Source organism: Anabas testudineus, chromosome 16 (genome assembly GCF_900324465.2).
Source record: "Anabas testudineus chromosome 16, fAnaTes1.2, whole genome shotgun sequence".
NCBI lineage: Eukaryota > Metazoa > Chordata > Actinopteri > Anabantiformes > Anabantidae > Anabas > Anabas testudineus.
In genome coordinates, this window is record NC_046625.1 from 5,697,849 (window position 1) to 5,717,018 (window position 19,170).

Genomic DNA, 19,170 nt, shown 5'->3' on the forward strand with positions numbered 1-19,170 from the left:
CTATGCTGGTGATGTTATTTTATTTTTAGCACAGATCGAGTTTCCAGTCCCCGATTCAGCAGCCAGAAGTGCTCAGCCACACAACTCGCTGTAACCCGGAGCAGTTTCTCAGCACTGCTGCATGTGTAGCACATACTTTGGTCCCCTGTTATGAAGTGGAGCTGGAGTGCAGCGTTGGCTTCAGGAGGCAGTCACTCTAGGAGGGAGTGAGAAAACTGGAGAAGCCTGGCAAACCTATGGAGAATATGAAATTGCCAAGTCATTGCGATGCTCTGCCATCGATTTAAAAGGACACAGAAGCAACTGCTGGCTGAAGACTGAAGCAGGTAAAGACAAATTCATCACAACAAACGATGTGCATACTTTCTGCATATGCTGCATGTTCTTAAATGTTGTCTGCTCCTTTATAAAAAAAAATGAACCAATAAGTCTGACTTTGTTTCTAGAGCTATATTTGTTCTGCTTCGTAGCTTCAAAAGTTTTGTTCCTGGCGTGTGAGGATATTACACCTGTAATGTTTATTTTTAAAAGGTGGTGCAGTGAGTGCACAACGTTATGGAAATACGACTGAAAGATGCAAAGTGCATGCATATGATGAGGGCATTAGTGACAAAGGGATGTGTGAAGTTGTAGTTGTACTTTCATGACAGCCCGCTCAAACTCTTAAATACACAAGAGCTGAAATGATTAATAATATTATGACAAATCTACCACTGCATCAAATATTTAACACAAATATAAACAGCAACTATTCTGATAATAATTTAACTATTTAAGCATTTTTAAGCATAGTTGTTTTTGTAATTTTGATTTCCTTTATTTGCTCAGAAGAATTGTCTAAAAATTAGTCAATAATTAAAATAACTGTTAGTTAAAGCCATAAATTGATTATGTTACTGTTTCTGTTTATATCAGGGCATTTTAAACCCATGTGCATATTGGGTGTAATCTCATGCAAATTCATGCATCATCTTAATTAAAAGTGTCTTGTGAACTTGTGCTTTTTACAGCCGCAGGCAAGGTGACCTGTCAGTGGCCCTGTTTACTGTTTGTGCCCTGGAGGAGAAGATATCGAATATCTTACAGGATGAGATGTATCCTACTTAGAATAGTTCATGAGGTCATGTGAAACAATGCGGCTGCAGAAAGGAGAAGGTGAGGTGCATATGCAGATACATAACATTGTGTATTATCATTTTGTCAATTTAAAATGCAAATGTCTGCTTAGTGAAGAACCAAAAATCTCTCACAACTTTATAACAATTGAGTAAAGTGAGAGATGAAGCATTAGGATATAAATAATGTCTGCACTACACCTTATTAGACACAAGGGGTCGCGGTATTTCCGTCCATGAATCCTGGTCTTAGTCACGTGAAAGCTCCCTTCAAAATAACTTTGAAATGATGCTAAAACTGTGAAGTTGTCTGAAAATGGATTGTTGCTTAATGACTTTATTATTCATGCTGCAAGAGGGCCATGCAAGGCAGCTGCATTTGTTTCTCAATGCCAATGAAAGAATACAGCTGTAACAACAAAGCCGGTTTATTTTTTGTGTTGATTAGAAGATTACACTTGACTTAAAGTGGTTTGTAGTTGAATCGCATCTTGTTTTATGCAGCGTTAGTGTCTGATGTCGACACTCGTCTTCTCCACGTTACATCCTCTGAACAGTTATTCTCACGGACTGTACCACAAAGTTTGTCGGAGGGGGTGTTTGTTTTTGTTGTGCTGGCGGTTGTGTGTATTTTATCACGTTACAACAACACATTTCAACTAATTCATATAATGTCGTTAATAAATATGTCGGTGGGGTGATTCTTTTATGAAACAGTAGCATGGCTGATATGTTTTCTTAGTGAAACGTATTGTCACCCCCCCCCCACAAGTGAATCGCTCGACCAACTGACTTCGTCCCTTTTCACTTTTCGACTAAAATCGTATTCCCGACTTTAAAGCCAAGTTAGGAAGCTAAGCTAACTTAGTTCGTTAGTTTTGAATTTAGTTTGACAACTGTTTTATGTCGGGAGGATTTTAAAGTGAAAATGGAAGACGACGGCCATGGTTTTTGCCCTGAAGGAATTTAAATACTTCTAGTTGACCTTTTTTTTGTGAGCTGTTGGCCTTCAGAGTCAGGGGGTAACGTTAGCTAAAGTTGGCTGTGTGTAGCGTTAGCTAGCTAAAGGCTAACGGTTACCTGCAACCGGCAGATGCTGCTTTACACTTCTAATAATGTTGATGTGTTCCTGTGAAAAAGTGGATTTTAACATTACTTCCCGATCCGTCGCCCGGCTTATGTTTGAGGCCGAGCAGGATAACAGAAACGGAGGAAACTCATCCAATGGGAGGTAGGATCGGTTACTGTAAACATATGCTGTTTGTGTTTGTGTTTGTATTGTTAGACGATTCCTTTCTGCATACGATTAGGTCCTTTGGCGTTTAAGTGCATTGATAATACCACATATGAACACGTACCATTTATTAGTTTGTCTTGGTTCACATCACAACAGCTGATTCAAGTGATGTCATTCTAAAAAAAAAAACAAATCGAATCAACAAGTGTGTTGAATGATGAAGTTGAAATCACAGGATCAGCTGTCCCGCACAACTTCATATTGTATGTGCTTGAATTGGCGCATTTGCACCTTGATGTCCTGTATATGAAATGGTTGTAGTTGGTGTGTAACAGCTTGGGAGGGGCCTTGTTGTATGGCAAAATTAAGTCAGGCTTGTGTGGACTAAAGAGTGAAGACTGCACGGGGATTATGGTGGATTACTCTGGACAAACAAGTCTGTGCCAAGATTGTTCTTGTTCAAACAGATCACTGTAAATACTGTCAGACGTGCTTGGGCCCTTGCCTTGGAAGTGCCTGCTTTGAAGGCAAACAATGGAGTGACACACACACAACCCTTCCCTGTTGGAGGACACATCTGCAGTACGTTTTCATGTAGTTATGACTTTGGTAGTCTATAGAGACCATTAGACCTTGTAATGAACTGTATTTTCAAAGGGTGTGTTGTTTATGTCTGTGACAGTGTCTGGCAGTTGCTGAGTTGGATTGTGCATTTGTTCGTGCTGGACAGTTTGAAATCTAGCTGTGTTTTTGTAAGTCATGCTACGGAAATTCTGATATTTAGATAGGGCACCTGCTTTTTTTGGCTTTCCTTGCAACACATGATGATCACATTTCTTTTGGTTTCAGTTATGGTCCGTGCTGTAAATAAAGATATGATAACTGGTGTCAGTCATGCAATGATCATGTAGTTTCAGCTATTTCTGAGTTACTTGAAGGGAGAAAACCTTACATAATACCTCTAAAAATAATAACACAATTTTCCAAACATGAGCCACCACACCAAAAATAAATTTTATTGATCAGCCTTTCAACAGAAACGGTATTTAATTCCAGTTCATGCGATATCTCATATTCCTAGAACTGGCAAATTAGTCAGTATCAAAGACCGTACATAAATAGCCATAGTTTCACAATAATTTGTTTTAGCAGGGAAGTTGAACCATACAGTATATATTTTACCAAAATACATACAAAAGTTGAAGTCAGATGTAGGCCAGTCTGTTGAATGCAAGGTTTCTGCTCTTTTCACTCCTCAGGTAGCTACTCCCAGACACAGATCTGTCTTGTGTGAGACTCCAACTGTTGCAAAGATGCACCCGATTATGCAAATGAAAGCTTGAAGTCTGCAAAGGGTGGAGAGGCAAGAGTGATGGAAGAGTGACACAACGGGCGGTGCAAGAGGTGCAGAGGAGAAAGGGGTGGAGAACGTAAGCTAAACATAGAAGAGGGCTGAAAGAGCATTTTAGTCACTCTTAGCCAACATATATGGACAACTGGAATGTGGAATGAAAATAATTGCATAAAGAGAAGACCCGTGAAATCAGAGACAGGCCTTTTCACCGCATCCCGTTGCATTGTTTTTTAACTGTAAAGAACACCCACACCACCTTACTGGGAAATACTGCATCATCCCATTATGGTCAGTGCTGATCTGGCTTGAGGAAGTACTTCATGTGTTCACCCATTCTGTTTCAAAATGATGTCAAATGCAAACCTGATGAAAGATATGTCAGCCATAAGTCGTGAGTCTCAACTCTAAAGCTACAACATATACTAGTAGCTTTGACTTGACTGGAACACAATATAAGGCCGTGGATAGCTTTCACAATGACCATGTCCTCTCCTGTGGAAACAGAAGGTATCACTCTGGCTCAGCCCATCCCCATTCCAACTCTGACTGTCCTGCCACCATCCTCAGATACAGAATCCTGGTCTCGCTCACCTAGCCCCAGGTTGTCACGTTTCATCCGACATGGCCGATCCCACCGCAGCAGGACCCGAGCTAAGAAACGAAATGAGGAAGACCAAGGATGCACTCTTAAGCAGGATAATACTCCACGAATTGTAATAGAGGAGACTGCAGAGAAGAGCACCTTTCAACATCGTAGCCCATCACCTTCTCCCTCTGTGGCTACACTCATGGAGAGTAAAGAGCAAGGTCAGGGCAGCCCTTCACAGGACCTCCTCCTGCCTCCATCTCGCTCATGGTCTCGTAGTCCCTCCCCAAGTCGGCGCTCCCGTTGGTCCCTCAGGAGCCTGCTCAGTCGAGACTCTGACTGGGACAGCTCCAGGTTAGTGTGCTGAAGTCATCACAAGTAATTAGTCACTGACTGAAAAATGTGATGGCAGAAATAATAAACTACAATTTTAGTGGGGAGTGTTTGTTTACTCCCTTGTGAGCAAAAGTCCCAAACACAAAACTTTATTCATTGAGTAGGACGTTATTTCTTTAAAGATGGCTTTACGTACTGTATTACAGCAGCAGCACTATGTCAGGTTCAGTGGTTTAGAACAGAGCGTCCACACAGTCAGCACTAAGTTAGTCTTTTATCGCACTGTAAAAACCTCAGCAAATTTGCATTCAGACCTACTGAGGCCAGATTTCTGAAGTGAGTATCTTTTCATTTGTGTGTGTTCGTGGAGAACAGAATGGCCTTACATCTGACAGATTTGCACTTGATCGACTTTTCTCAATACCCTGAGGTCAACTATTTTGTTACATGCTGGAGTTAATTAGCTAATGGATAAAATTAGTGCAGCAGATTACAGTGTTAAAATCCTGATTGAGTTACGCTATGACGTAAGATTAAAAAAGAAAGCCAACACCCAGATTGTAAAATTTCGATGATTAAATTTATTTAATTAATTCCCCTATTACCCTTCACTAAACACTAAGGAAACATTTTGATTTCAATTTTAAATGAATACTATAAGCTTTTAGGGTAAGCAGCCTCTTTACATAAGAGAAACAGCAAGGTTATGCACACAGTAAACAAAGAAAGTGAGACTGCTCTCCTTGCAGCTAGAAAAAACAGAGCTGGGTCGCTCACAAAGAGCTAGAGGCGGGTTCTTGTGCTATTTATTCTTCCTCTGAATCATGACGTCACCGTCAGCCAATGGGAGTGGGCTCTTAGTCTGATGATGTCATGTAAGTCCAATCAGACCATGTTCTGGGCACCACTGCAGTGGGCTCCGGAGGGCAAGCAGAGGGTGATTCTCTCTTGTGCTCCATATGGACAGCTGTGCCCTTGTCCTCTTCATTTACACATCATTTTATTGACCCACTTATATTGCGCTGACTAATAATGGGACTTAATTTTTATATCTCAATTATAACTCCTTCAGTGATGGTTTGAAAGCCTGCAGACAGAATATTAAGATTCAAGATTTTAAGAAACCTTATTGTCATATGCACATACACAGTAGACGTGGAATGTCATTCCCCTATGCCCACAGTGTAATGAAAGAAAACATAAATACTGTACTTAAAAAGGACACAAGGTGACAGAATAATAGAATAGGACAAACAGGATAATAAGTGTAGTAGTAAAAACATGAATGAAAGACTGCAGGAAGTAGTGCACAAAATAGCATTTTAGAAATTTGAAGAGGACAGATAAATAAAACTTAGTTCGGTGTGAAGACAATTATTTAACGTAATATCACAATCATATTCCCCTTTTTTATGTGTTTAAATATAAAGGTTGGGAAGTATTGCTCTATTAGACCTAGTTGCACAGGTCTCACTAGCCTTTTATGGCAAATGCGTATTGTTCTTGTTAAACAGAGGAACAAAAGTTTCCTGTAGATAAGATCAGTTGTGAGCAACTGACATGTTTTGAATTTCTAACTCAATCTTCTTGTCAACTTAGTTCATGAAATCAGGATCAAGGTAATATTCATAGTAGACTTTAACCTCTTAATACCCGAGCTCTAATTAGATATGCATTTTTTTTTTATTTCTTTTTGCTATTTGGGCTTATTGGAACCCGATAAGTATAAAAACTAAGCATCATCTTTTCACAAACATTTTCAGAAAAGACATCATATGCTTACATTTTAACCTAATTATAACACATATAAAACATTTTGCATTAACAACTAGCAATGCCCTTTTCTTCACACACCTATTTGGGAAAGGCTTGCACAAACAAGAGCCCCAAATGTGTTGTACGCGTGTGTGTACGCCAGGTGCTTATTATTTCCACTTATTTTAGCTGTTTCTTAGATGCACTAGAATACACATTCACATACTCTACAAATAGAACCACCCTTGTCAGAAACCAGGTGAAGATGTCAGTTGTCTTGAAACGGAGTCAAACATACAGGAACACAACTGCACAGTCAAATCAACAAGATAGTGATCTGCTGACTGATATAGATGTACATCACATATACCACTAAGACTCTTCCTGGTCCGCACAGCTTGCCTTCAGTTGCTGTCTGTACATATTTTACTCTTCGTCTGTGAATGGTGAATTGTAGGTAGTCTTGTAGTGTTGTAAGTGTTTTATGTCCAGCACCACTGTATCACTTTTGATTCTGTTTTGTAATCCATTGTTATAGTCCTGTCCTCTTGGTTTGTTGGACAGAAAAGGTGTAAAGAGTTAACTGTTTACATGATGTAGCGTATACCTCCATCCTGTACTGTCTTTGGATGATACTTGAAGCTGCGTTCTGTCTCTTTTCTTGCCCCTTTCTTAATGCCCACTTGACCCACGGTACTCTGATATTATTATGGGATATTGGTGAACCTCTGAAAAGCAGATTACACAGAGGGAGACATAATGGTGGCAATGTGGGCCCGGCTCAGCCCAGCGTGGATTATGATGTGGACTCTAATCCAGGGGGATGGACAGAGAGATTGAGGGTTAAGGGATTGGGCTCTGGGTTTTGGCCAGGTGGATTCACCACAGTTTCTTTTTTTTTTATTTTATTTTATAATGAAAAGGAACATGGGGACAAACTTATGTTGCACCACCAGTTAGGCCATTTAAGTCATGACTGCTTTGTTATTTTGCCTGTATGCAATGTTTTGAGTAGCAAAACTACAAAATTAGGAAATGAAGCATGACTCTGCATAACCCACATGCAGATAGTGTCCTTTAAGTTAGTGTAGCTGTCAGAAGAAACCTACTGACTCTATAAAGATATTAATCCTAAACCTATTTATATTAGATGATAACAAGTTTATTTGCGTTATAAACTGTTTTGTACCTATATTTATTATCATTCTACCGCTTTATTCTTTATTCATCATTTAGTCTATACGGTTTCAGATATTAGAGGTCATGAACATTTCCCCGAGGCCAGTACAGTGTAGTAAGTTTGTCTTCTGTTGTCCAATAAATAGTTAAGAATCAGAGAAAACTCAAGATATTCACTTTAACATCATAACGCAGAAGCATGACAGGACACAAATAAATGAAAGAGTCACAAAGATGACGGTGTCGGTGACCTACAGTCTGCTCTCCCTGAATCCAGATAAGACCCCTCCGTTTTGACTGTCGTCCTTATCGGTGTCCCCAGGTCAGCACCACCTCGCTATAAAACAACAAGGCCTCACTCAACACATGGAGCCGCCTCCTCCCTCCTCCTTCCCCCCACCCCTCTCTCTAGTTGCAAAGGGGATTACGGATGGACGCAGAGTCGCCAGCCTGTTACCGGGTCCTGCAATCGGTGTAGGCGGCAGCGGTCCGACCCTTACCTGGCTGCGAGGTGCAGGGGCGTCGGCCACGATGGGAAATTAACATCGGACCGCGGGAGGGTGGACGATGGGCGCATTTTACGCCGAAGCTAAGCGAAGGAAATGAGGCAGATGAGCGGACTTGCATCCCCGTAGCGTGTGGCTCGCTTTCGCCGCGCACACACACCAGGGACACCGGTGCCATATTGATACGACAGTGAGCGGCGGCGTGTGTGTGTTTTTATGTGTGTATGAGTTGGATCGCAAACGCCCCGTGACATGTTCGAGTAAGTAGCATTAACAGACCTTCAGGGAGTGTGATGAATAGCATGTTGTGCAGCGATGTGCCTGTGGTCCTCATCTCGTCCGTGGATGTTTGGTGCGGTCAAATGAGAACGAGTCATTGCTTGTAAATCCCGTGGATAATATTTACGAGGTACATGCATAATTGATGCAAAAGCACGGGTGTGTAGCTACAGTCCATATTTGCAGTATCTGTGTTCCTCCTGTCGGTGCTCTCTCTCGGGTGTCCCTCGCCCTCCATCCCTTTTCGCTGACCGTAGCAGTCTCCACCCTTGCACATTTATAGTGCCTGTTAACTTAATGAGCTGTGTAACTCCTTCTTACGACCCATGTTTGTCTTGGTCGCACTCCGTGTGATTTTGTCCACTTATATTGTTGCACATTCATTTATTGAACCGGTTGTTTTGATTAGCTGCTATGCTAACTGCCAGTTAGCTGTTAATGTGTGCAGGTTCGCTTTAATTTGTGACAGGATAGAGACAAATATCCTGTGCCAGAGTAAAATAGCTGGAGATTTATGTCGAAAAATCCCGACAGTGCTGTTAGTCTTTTATATTTGTGCTCCTGGTGGATTTAGCCGCGGGTTGTCAACACATGCTGACACCGTTTCGCATCCCTCTGTGGCCTGGTCATACTCGCTCGCATGGACTGACGCTCACTGAGCCTATTTACAGGAGCCACGACGCGTGTGTGCGTTTGCCCAAAGATGGATTAATGCTGCTTGGCATAATGCCGCACAGATTAACATTGCTGCATTTGATAAGGTAATATTTCGGGATTATGCTCCTATGAAACGAACCTGGTGTGATCCAAGGATGGCTCCTCCTTTTTCGACATCAGTGGTGTTGCCTTGGAGATGATGATTTTTGACTCATGTCCTCTCCAGCTCCTGTCAATCACGACTACATCCAAGTATAAGAATACACTTTATTACCTAAATGTTGTCGGTTGCTTTTTTTAAGGAGAGCTAAGGACAGCATGTAAACATTGCAACATCACTAAATATAAATAGCACAGGCAGAATAAGCCAACTACAACACACGACAAAAGAGTGTAAACAAAATGAAGTCATTTTCCAACTCATCTGTGCATCCTTCCAGAAGACTACATTTGGGATGGAGGGAAAGAACTGAGAGACAATGTGAACAAATGCAAATTAAATTTAAATTAAATTTAAATTTAAATTGTTGACAGTGTGGAAAATTGTGAGCCTGCATCACCTTTAGCATTTTAAATTCAAAGCATGAGAGATGGTTGGTACAAAAGTCATTATCATAATCACAGAGGGAGTTAAAATGACTACTTACATTGATAGTGAAATGAGGTGCAAAGCAGTGGTTAACACTGGGAATCCTTTGAGGCTGAAGCGTTTCAGAATAATTTAATTGTCTATTACAGTAAACTCAAGAAGTGTTACTGGAGTTCAGACCTTGTTTAATAAATAGGGTTGTTGTCTTGAAAGTGTTTTTTTTTTGTTTTTTTTTTTGACGTGTTTTGAAAAATCAGTTGATTATCACTGTTATTGATTATATTTATTTACCAGTCGTTAGAACTATTGACCTTACTGCTACTGAAAAGTCAAGACATCTAAGCAGAAAAAAAATCAAATAACATTTTTTGTAATTACAGCACAGACTCTCCAGAGTTCTGACCTGCGAGGGTTTTAGTTCAAAGAGAACTGTGTATCCTGTGTTTAGTAGTTAAACTGATTGATTGGACCTTCACATTGCTAAATGGGTTTAAATACCCTCACTGTCTGGCTGCTGTCCCAGTCAAAATTAGTTTAGCTGATAACACTGGCTTTGCATAGTCTCTCTTTGGTCTTCAGTAGGCAATTCAAGATGGCATGCCATTATCGAAGAAGGAAACACTTGTAGCCTTTATAGCATGACATAAAAGTTACTTCAGAGCAAAATGTGGTGATGAACTAAAAGTTTTTCTGCTGTTCTCCCCTGAGCTAAATCTCTCTGTATTTTTACTCTCTCTAGTACGGCCAGTAACTCTCCGCGTAGCACCCCTGGCAGCTCTCCCTCCCTGCGGCGCAGGGTCCTTGGAGGTGGAAGGGCCAGTGAGAATGAGGGAGGAGGTGAAAAGAGCAGTGGTGGTGGAGGAGGAGGATCAGATAGCCCCCTGCCTTCCATACCCTCTGCTTCTTCCATCACATCTGCCTACCCCCTTGCTTCTCGCCACTTCAGCCGTAATGCTAAGGTAACTCAGAATATTCCCCGCAGGGTGATATCTTCTGTAATTAGATATGCAGACATGGAGAGGTGATGTCAAAAGTGAGAAGGTTTGAACCTGTGGTCCACTTAAAATGCACAATAGGACTGCTGATTTATGTATTAGCAAAATACTCTGATTTCTGTTGAATAATGAATAATTGAATAATGTTCACTAGTTAATATGCTGTTCTTTTCTTTACAGAAAGTGCAGAGCTGGTACAATGTAAGTATGCATTAACACACTCTCGCTCTTCATTTTCATTTCAGAGCACTTGACTGTGCCAATATGTGCTTTTATTTTCAGGCAAGTGGAAGTAGTTGACTCAATAAAATGCTAATCACATAAGTTGAATTTGTGTTGTATTCTTTAGGTGAACACTTCTCAGTTGTTTAACCAAATATTCCACTCTAGCCAAAGGTTGACTGTTTCCCCGGCCAGTTGGGAATTGAAATATCAAGTTCTCCTTTCTCTTTTCTGTTCTCGTCCTCGTCCTCAGGTTCTCAGTCCTACGTACAAGCAGCGGAATGAGGATTTTCGTAAACTCTTTAAGAAACTTCCTGACACGGAGCGGCTTATAGTGGGTGAGTAAGACAAAGGCATTATAGACTGCTTTTATAGACACTCAAAAGATACTTATGTTATTAACCCTGTGTGCTGAGCTCTTAGGGCAAGCTACACTTGTGTCAACACATAGATAATTCAACACTCAGTAAAACGTCTCACCTTAAAATCAATCTCTTGTGCTGTTAAAATAATTTCTTATAAAAATGTACCTGTTTATTTCCTTAGACTACTCTTGCGCTCTGCAGAAGGACATACTCCTTCAGGGCCGCCTTTATCTGTCAGAGAATTGGCTCTGTTTCTACAGTAACATCTTCCGCTGGGAAACCACTGTAAGTCATGCAGACATAGTGTACACATTAACATGCACACGTCTATTGTAACCTGGTTAATGTAACACCTGCAATCTGATAAGAAGTTCTTTTAATGCATTTGTTTGCAGTTCAATTTAGATTGATCTGCAAACAAGTGCTTGCAGGTCATTGTTGAGATAAGAGGTAGTACATAGAAATACACACTGAAGCATAGAAAGGAGAAGATAAAAAAAAAACACTCTCCTTCTCTTTTCAGATCACTATCCTGCTGAAAGACGTGACCTCTATGACAAAGGAGAAGACTGCCAAGCTTATTCCAAACGCCATCCAGATCAGCACTGACAATGAGAAGGTTAGGTTTTAATAACAAACGTTTAACAGATCCTACTTACTCCCAAGACTTTTAATTGTTTTTTATGTAAAAGACCTTCTCTACTCCTTCCGATACAGCTGACGTTAAGTACTGCTATAAAAGCATGAGAAGTGTTTTTGCCATTGAAGCAGTATGAAAAGAGCTGACTCAACTTTGTCAATATCAACATCCCAAAAGAAGTAATCTATACATCAAGTCCACTGACACTTTTTCCTTCTTTCTTCCTTTCTTCCTTTCTATTCCTCATATATTCAACCTCTCAGCATTTCTTTACATCTTTTGGAGCAAGGGATCGCAGCTTCATGATGATTTTTCGTCTGTGGCAGAACGCACTATTGGACAAGGTACACCCTCTTCTCCCACCCTCCTGGTGGTTTATGCTGCTGCTTGCCGTGACATGGCTAGTAGTTAACATCTTAGAATAGAAGATGCTGTGTCAAGAAGCAGGAAACAACAGAAACACAGGCTTGAGAGAGCAATTTAAATCACTGTTATTTACACGGTTTGAACATGGATATTTATTTGGACAGCACTGTGGAAATCTTACAGGATGTTGACCGGAACTGAGTCAGCCTTGCACCTCCAAAAAGCTGTCAAACAAAAAACTGCCTTGCTATATTTTTAAATTCCCACTAATTTATAGACTTATATGGTGGATTAAATTTGTGAAGTTGGAGTTGAGCAGACTTCAGCATAGTCTCTGGTGAAGCACAGTTTCACTGCTCATAATTTGACTGCCTTAATTTCACTTGTTCTAAAAGAGAAATCTTGGGTTACGCATGACCCTGAAATCATTCACTGTATCAGATGGATAATCAAGTGGCTGTGTCCTAACATCTTGGATGTCCCCATTTACGCTCTGGTGCTTAAGTGCCACCTCATTAAGTATTGCCATCTTATTTACAGTTAGAATTGATTGGCATTGAAGGTGCAATTGGAATCAGTCAATACTGTCACATTTTATTGCAGCGTTGACAGAGATGTTACCTCATTTTATCATGTAGTCAAGGTTATCTACTCTAGGCATACAGTTTGTATAAATGTGTAGCTGATTTAAAAAAAAAATGTTATCTTAAATATTTATCTATTGAGAGTTTTTGTGTATATTTTCCCAGTCTCTATCCCCCAAAGAGCTCTGGCACATCGTACACCAGTGTTACGGCACTGAACTGGGTCTCACAAGTGAAGATGACGACTATGTCTCCCCCACTGCCGAACACATGAACGGCCTACTGTGAGTGTTCATAAACATAAAATGCTGCCCAATAAAGATAAAAATACAGACAGCGTTGGCCACTTGTTTAAAACAGAAAAAACAATGGCTAATTACTACTTTAAATGCCTAGTCAGTTAAAGCTTTCCTACTTCTGTGTCTATCTAACAAAGACTTGTTTTTCTCACAGTCTGACTTTCACTCTCTGTGTGTCTTTGTTTCACTCACTCTCACTTCCTCTCTCCATCTCCTAGGCCAGGAGACGATTCAGTGTCGGTCACAGAGCTACTAGACCTGAGCTCAGTGTCAGTTCCCTCCATGGGCAGCTCTCCTCCTCCCATTGTGTCTTGCGGTCCAACAAGCTCTCCCTCCTCTACAAACCTTGGGGGCTCATCTCCACCTTCATCTGCCTCCTGTTTGCCCATAGAGGTGCCTTCCTCATCTGCATGCAGACTCAGCTCTGACCCTCTTGAACCCAGCCCACCCAGCTCACAAAGCTCGTTACCATCCACCACTCCCACCAACGCCTCTGTCTCTGCCCCAGCCTCTGCTGCTGCCTCCTTTGTGAGTGCTTTTTCTTGACATTAGTACTTATTTAGACATAAACTTTTTTAACAATAGTTTTTCCATTGTAGTGTAATGTATTATTATTACCTGAGTTACTGTTCCTTTTGTGTTGTTAGTGGTAATTATCTCTGATTGCTTCAGGGGTAGTTGTTTTAATTCATGTGCTACAGGTGAGTCATTATCCATTGATAATGCACATCACTATGCTTAACCAACTGTACTTAATACAAATGTGATAAAGAGACGTAAAATATTGTTTAGAACATAGCTGTTATTTAAGTATATATCATGCAGAGAAGAGAGAACCTTTTTTTCATGGTGAGAATGTTAAAAGATTAACTTGGTTTAGAGTTTTGTTTTTTTTTTATCTGTGTGAACTGAACTTTGAGCTAGCTCTTGTGAGGTGTGAGCTTGTACAACACATATCAAGTGATTGCAGACCATACCGCAACTGCAACGTCCATGTTTTGAATTTAGCCTGTGACTTTATTCGCATGTCCTTTCCCACTGTCTGAGCCTTTATTTCCCCTGTCTTTATCTTGATAAGAACAGATGAAGCCACAGACAAGCTGCGATGAATAAATTGAGTGCTATGTTGAGTTGAGTGTGTGTCTGTTACAGATAAATTGTGCAGTTGAAGTGCTATATCTGCTCAGGCTGCATGAACACAAAGTCAGCCCAGCTGAGATCTCTTTCCCCTCTAGTCATATGACAGTGGGGTGATTTATTTTTTCTTACAGACCTCTTCCTAACTGTGTTTTTCCCTTCACTGCATCAGAATCTGGAAGAGGGAGGGGACAGCCTGTCTGAGTCAGCCATTCACATGCTGCCCCCACCAACAACCAGTCTGGGAAACCTCTCCTCACTGGACATGACCAATGATGAGGATCTGCCCACAGACCCAAGCAACTCCTCTGACACGCAAGAAGAGAGTGAGTGTTGTCTGGGTGAACAGACCACCACAAGGAACCAGTACAGACAGATTTATTTGGCATCTTTACATAAAAGACTAGGGCTTAACAATCCAGTATGACCTCACTAATAAACACATACTAGAATTATCATCTTTATGACACTTTCAACAAAAACTGAGAAATTCTAACTTTGTAAAAGTGGAATTAATGGCAGAGCTGCTGTATCATACAGGTCTACCCAATAAAGTGGCCAGTGAGTGTATAAAATTAAAACTCACTTAAAAACTTTTTATGTGAATGATTTTTTGTGCCTAAAAGGACAGGTTCAAATTCACAAGTGTTTCTTGAAACAACAGCCAGGTGCCAATATAAACTGAAATAGTTTTTATGTAATCAGAAATTCAGGCCTTTTATGGATCCCTCTAAAATATACTTATGTATGTTAAATTTATCAGAAGGCAAAGAAACACAAAGAGGGAATTTTCTATTAAAAATATTTTGGAAGATATCCACTTGGTTTAATAGATCCAGACCACTTAAGCCTCACATCAGGTTTAGTTACACACAGAACCAGGACTCTGGATTTTGACTTTCATTACTGTCACTGAAAGAGCTTTAGTGTGGGATCTCTCGATGAACAGGAGGAATGATTACAGGAAGTAAGGCCTCTTTCATTGTTCACATGGACACATGGGAAAAAATGTGAACTTATCCTTTCTGATTGAGTGCTTACAGCTCTTCTTGCTTCCACGTCAGCAACGATTCCAGGAAAAGAAATTCACACTTAACCCAACACTGCTAGAGTAAGCATGAATTATAATGTCACAATTATTGCTTAAGCAAGCATACAGAAGAATCTTAGTGTGTACATAATACTGACTGGTTCAACATTACATTTGGTTTCAGTTGGAACCTGCACAGGAATGTTAATCCACAGCTGACAATTGTACTAAATGACCTGACATAAAACAACAACAAAATAAAACATAAAGCTAACTAAATTTTGTTCTTGACATTAAGGTGAAATAGAGTCATTCTGCATGGACCTGAGTGGGCGGCTGCACATCAACACTGTGGTCCGGATGAGTGTAGACAAGCTGCACGACCTGCTCTTCTCAGCTGACACACATTTTATCCAGCACCTCTTCTCTCAGCGACACTTTACTGGTGGGTACAACAAACACACACACACACAAATATGATGGTCAGTGCTTTGTATCTGCTCTTGCATAATAAGTATCTCTAAAAAAAATAATCTGCACATCTACTTAAAGGTAAACTATTAAGGCACGTTTTGTTTTCACTGGCTCATTGTTTGATAGATTTCTCATGCATCAAAACAATGCTATGATAATGTTATGTTGCCGCATCCAGAAGTCAATTCAGCACTCAGAACTGTACAGAACTTGCATTTGCGTGTTGCGTAACATTAAGTGCGAAAGAGCAAGTTTTTCCTGTTGAGATAGTGACAGTTAAGGCACAGTCTTTGTTGTTGCTCTGCGGTTTACTGGACTACTGAGGCTTCTATGAGTGGAAAAAAATCACTCACTCTTTTTATTCTTTGTGTCTCTTGTGATGCTTTGCCTCCATTAAACTCTGTTGATGGTGCACTCTGTCTGTTTGAAAGTGTGTGAGAGCATGTTTCTAGGGGTGTTTTCCCTTTTGAGAGTAGTTGTGTTGCTCCAAGTTGCTGTGCGGTCCAGCTGACAAATACAAACGTGTAATTTATCCCACCTGTCAGAGACATGCTGCATCTTATTGTATTTTGCCACTTTTGAGGGAACTACAGATGATGTTTTTGCTGTGTTAACCACAGTTCGTCATTAGTTCTTCTTTTGGTCTCTCTCTCTCTTTTTTGTCAATTAATAGACTTGTATTTGGAGAAATCTTTGTGTAAATACAATTTGTACTTTTGACTGGTTTCTGCAGTTTAAATGATGACAAAGATGAAGCTGTGAAGCTGATTTGGCCAGTGGCTGCCCTAGTCTGAGGCCCAGCACTCTAGAGAACATTGTGTAGCTCTAATTGGGGCATTTCTTTCTTTCATTTTATGAAGGAGTGTGTATTGACCCCCTTTCTCTCTCTCTCTCTCTCTAGAGCTCCCTCTCCCTCTTTCTCTTCCCACCCCTTCTAAATCTTGTGGTCTCTCTGTTCTTCATTCATAAATTCTCAACCTCTGGTGTCTTTTCACACTCTCATTTTCACAAAATCTCTTGGGACACTGTGTCTTCTATCCTCCGTTCGACTCACTCATGTTCTCCATCTCTTTTCACTGCCTCTCTCAGACCTGTCGGTGGGTGAATGGCAGCAGGACAGCAGCAGTGGGAATACCAGTCGTGTGCTTAGCTACACCATCGCACTCAACAACCCCCTCGGCCCGAAGACTGCCCCTGTGGTGGAGACGCAGGTCAGTCCAGAAACACCAGATTTTTTTTTGTTCAATCTTTTACGCTGTGGTTCACTGAGTTTAATGAAGACAATTAACTGTACAGAAATGCTGAGCTTATTTAACCAGAAGTGAAGTGAAAAATTCTGTTTTATTTTGAAATGACCTGGGCCCAGTTACAATTCAGGTTCAGGTTACAACAAAAATGTAAAGTAATTGCACACATCATGAAAAAATATTTTTATTACATTATATTTACAATTTACATTCATTCTACATTTGCCCAAACAAAATACTTTTTGATATTAACAATTGCTTTTAATTACAGGTCACAAGGTGGACATGTTTTTAGTACAATATAGTAGTACCTAGTGTATGACTGATGAATCCATACCCATGTTTTTGCCATCAAAGAATTTAAAATAAAATGCATTCTGAATTAATTCTTTCTAGCATTTGTCACTGACCTAGAATTAATTCATAGAACAAAAGATAAGGAAGCCATAAGTAGCAGATATGTCAGTTTTATGAGTTTCAGTGGAAACCATGGAGTTTGCATACCAAAAACTATCAACCTCGACATTTTTTCCTATGTTCAGACTTTGCATAAGAGCAGTGCACGGGGAGAGTGCTTGGTGGTGGACTCAGAGGTCATCACTTCAGGCATTCCCTACCAGGACTACTTCTACACTGTTCATAGATACTGCCTCACCTCCATCAACAAGCACAAGAGCCGGCTCAGGTAGGTTTGTTGTTGTCATATTGGGCTAATCAATGCGGGCTGGAGTTTGTTTCACTTAAAGCTCACCAAAGAACTGTGAAAACCACAGTTAAAACAGAAGAGGCACAAGTTGCAACTGCTTTATTACTCTCGCGTTGAATGTATAGCTATAGCTCACTGATTTCATAACAAATCCTCTTACTGTTGTGTCATTGTGTTTAAATGGAGATGTTGTGGTACGTGTGGTGCACTGATTATTTGTGCTAGACAGAAAACTTCTGTTAGCACAGATATGTGTCATCACCTCTTCACATTTTCTTCATAGGCTCCTTGTTTACACATGTCTATGTGAGTTTGGAGTGACTACATGATGCAAGCTGTAGTTGATTGGCTAAGTCCTTCTCCTTGGTGATTGAAAATATAGTCATTTCAGGATCAAAGAACGAGGGCATCTTAATTAGTGTTTAGCACAAACAATCATACAGGAAGAAAAAGAAGAGGGGCACTGAAGCCTCATTAAACCACTGCAAAATGTGAAAATGAATCATTTTATTTAATTTATTCATATATTATTGTTTCTGATATAAAATCTTAAGAGGATTCACAAAGGAGTTGTAGATGAATTGAATTATATTGTAGGGGTTTGAATAAACTTTAAATGGTGACACTTTTGTCACATTAACCTTTGATTACTTACACTTCACACCATTCTGTATGTAGTGTCTTTCTAGTCATGTTTAGCAACTTACAGTATAGTAGGTTCATTCAAAGACATGTCTTGAAATATAAAACCACTGTCATGTTCATAACTTCCCTTTTCTCTCTTCTGTCTTTTCCAAGAAAGCATTTTTCAATGGGCTATGGGTACTAATTACAGGGATTATTATATCATATTCTAAACTGTGTGTGTTTTGCATGTGTTGTGTGTCTTCTGTGAGCACACTACACTGAAGCCTGCTTGTTGTCATATGCTGATTGAGGGCTATGGAAAATATATGAAGTGTGAACTGAGAATGCCAGTGATTAACATTAGAGCAACATCGGGAGGTTGAATTGTTGTTCATCAATAATATGAAAGGTGTCTATTTTTTTGTTGCCATTTTTTTTCCAGAGTTTCCTCAGACATCTGCTACAGGAAGCAGCCGTGGAGTCTGGTGAAAGCACTGATCGAAAAGAACACTTGGAGTGGAATTGAGGAGTACTACAGACACATGGGTGAGTTACTTGGTTTGCCTCTTCCAGTGTATTTCTATACTTAGCCTGTGGAAACCAAACTGATCTAAAAGGCCTTGTTTCCCTGTTAGTGAGTAACAACGAAAGGGAAGTGAAACTGCGTAAGCAGGACATAGTTGAAATAAAGACCACATGCAGTTTCATGGTGGTTATTTACATGTGGTCACTTTATCATTCTTGTGTGAGCCACTTCTTCCTTCTTTTTTCAACATAAATGCTTGATGAGAGATTGATCAGTTATTCATGGCTTATTTTTGATAAATTTGATGATCTCAAACTGCAAATATGTTCCTTTACTCACAGGTTAAACTTTTCTAACTA

The 19,170-nt window shown here is 40.2% G+C and overlaps 1 protein-coding gene across 4 annotated transcripts in view; it reads left to right on the top strand.

Annotated features, from left to right (window-relative positions):
• gramd1a (GRAM domain containing 1A) overlaps positions 1 to 19,170 on the top strand; it is a 24,802-nt gene continuing 5,632 nt past the window's right edge. The window contains exons 1-16 of one of the 4 annotated variants that reach the window (XM_026370956.1): positions 1 to 326; positions 1,011 to 1,155; positions 3,612 to 4,646; positions 10,333 to 10,552; positions 10,769 to 10,789; positions 11,064 to 11,148; positions 11,357 to 11,460; positions 11,699 to 11,794; positions 12,079 to 12,159; positions 12,931 to 13,049; positions 13,283 to 13,592; positions 14,374 to 14,527; positions 15,530 to 15,676; positions 16,795 to 16,916; positions 17,495 to 17,637; positions 18,728 to 18,831. In XM_026370956.1, the coding sequence (XP_026226741.1) occupies positions 4,183 to 4,646; positions 10,333 to 10,552; positions 10,769 to 10,789; positions 11,064 to 11,148; positions 11,357 to 11,460; positions 11,699 to 11,794; positions 12,079 to 12,159; positions 12,931 to 13,049; positions 13,283 to 13,592; positions 14,374 to 14,527; positions 15,530 to 15,676; positions 16,795 to 16,916; positions 17,495 to 17,637; positions 18,728 to 18,831 (2,170 nt within the window). In that variant the 5' untranslated portion in view covers positions 1 to 326; positions 1,011 to 1,155; positions 3,612 to 4,182. Of the gene's footprint in view, positions 327 to 1,010; positions 1,156 to 1,922; positions 2,347 to 3,611; positions 4,647 to 7,980; positions 8,329 to 10,332; positions 10,553 to 10,768; positions 10,790 to 11,063; positions 11,149 to 11,356; positions 11,461 to 11,698; positions 11,795 to 12,078; positions 12,160 to 12,930; positions 13,050 to 13,282; positions 13,593 to 14,373; positions 14,528 to 15,529; positions 15,677 to 16,794; positions 16,917 to 17,494; positions 17,638 to 18,727; positions 18,832 to 19,170 lie in introns of those variants that run through there. The other 3 variants (XM_026370957.1, XM_026370958.1, XM_026370959.1) reach the window with 3 other exon arrangements.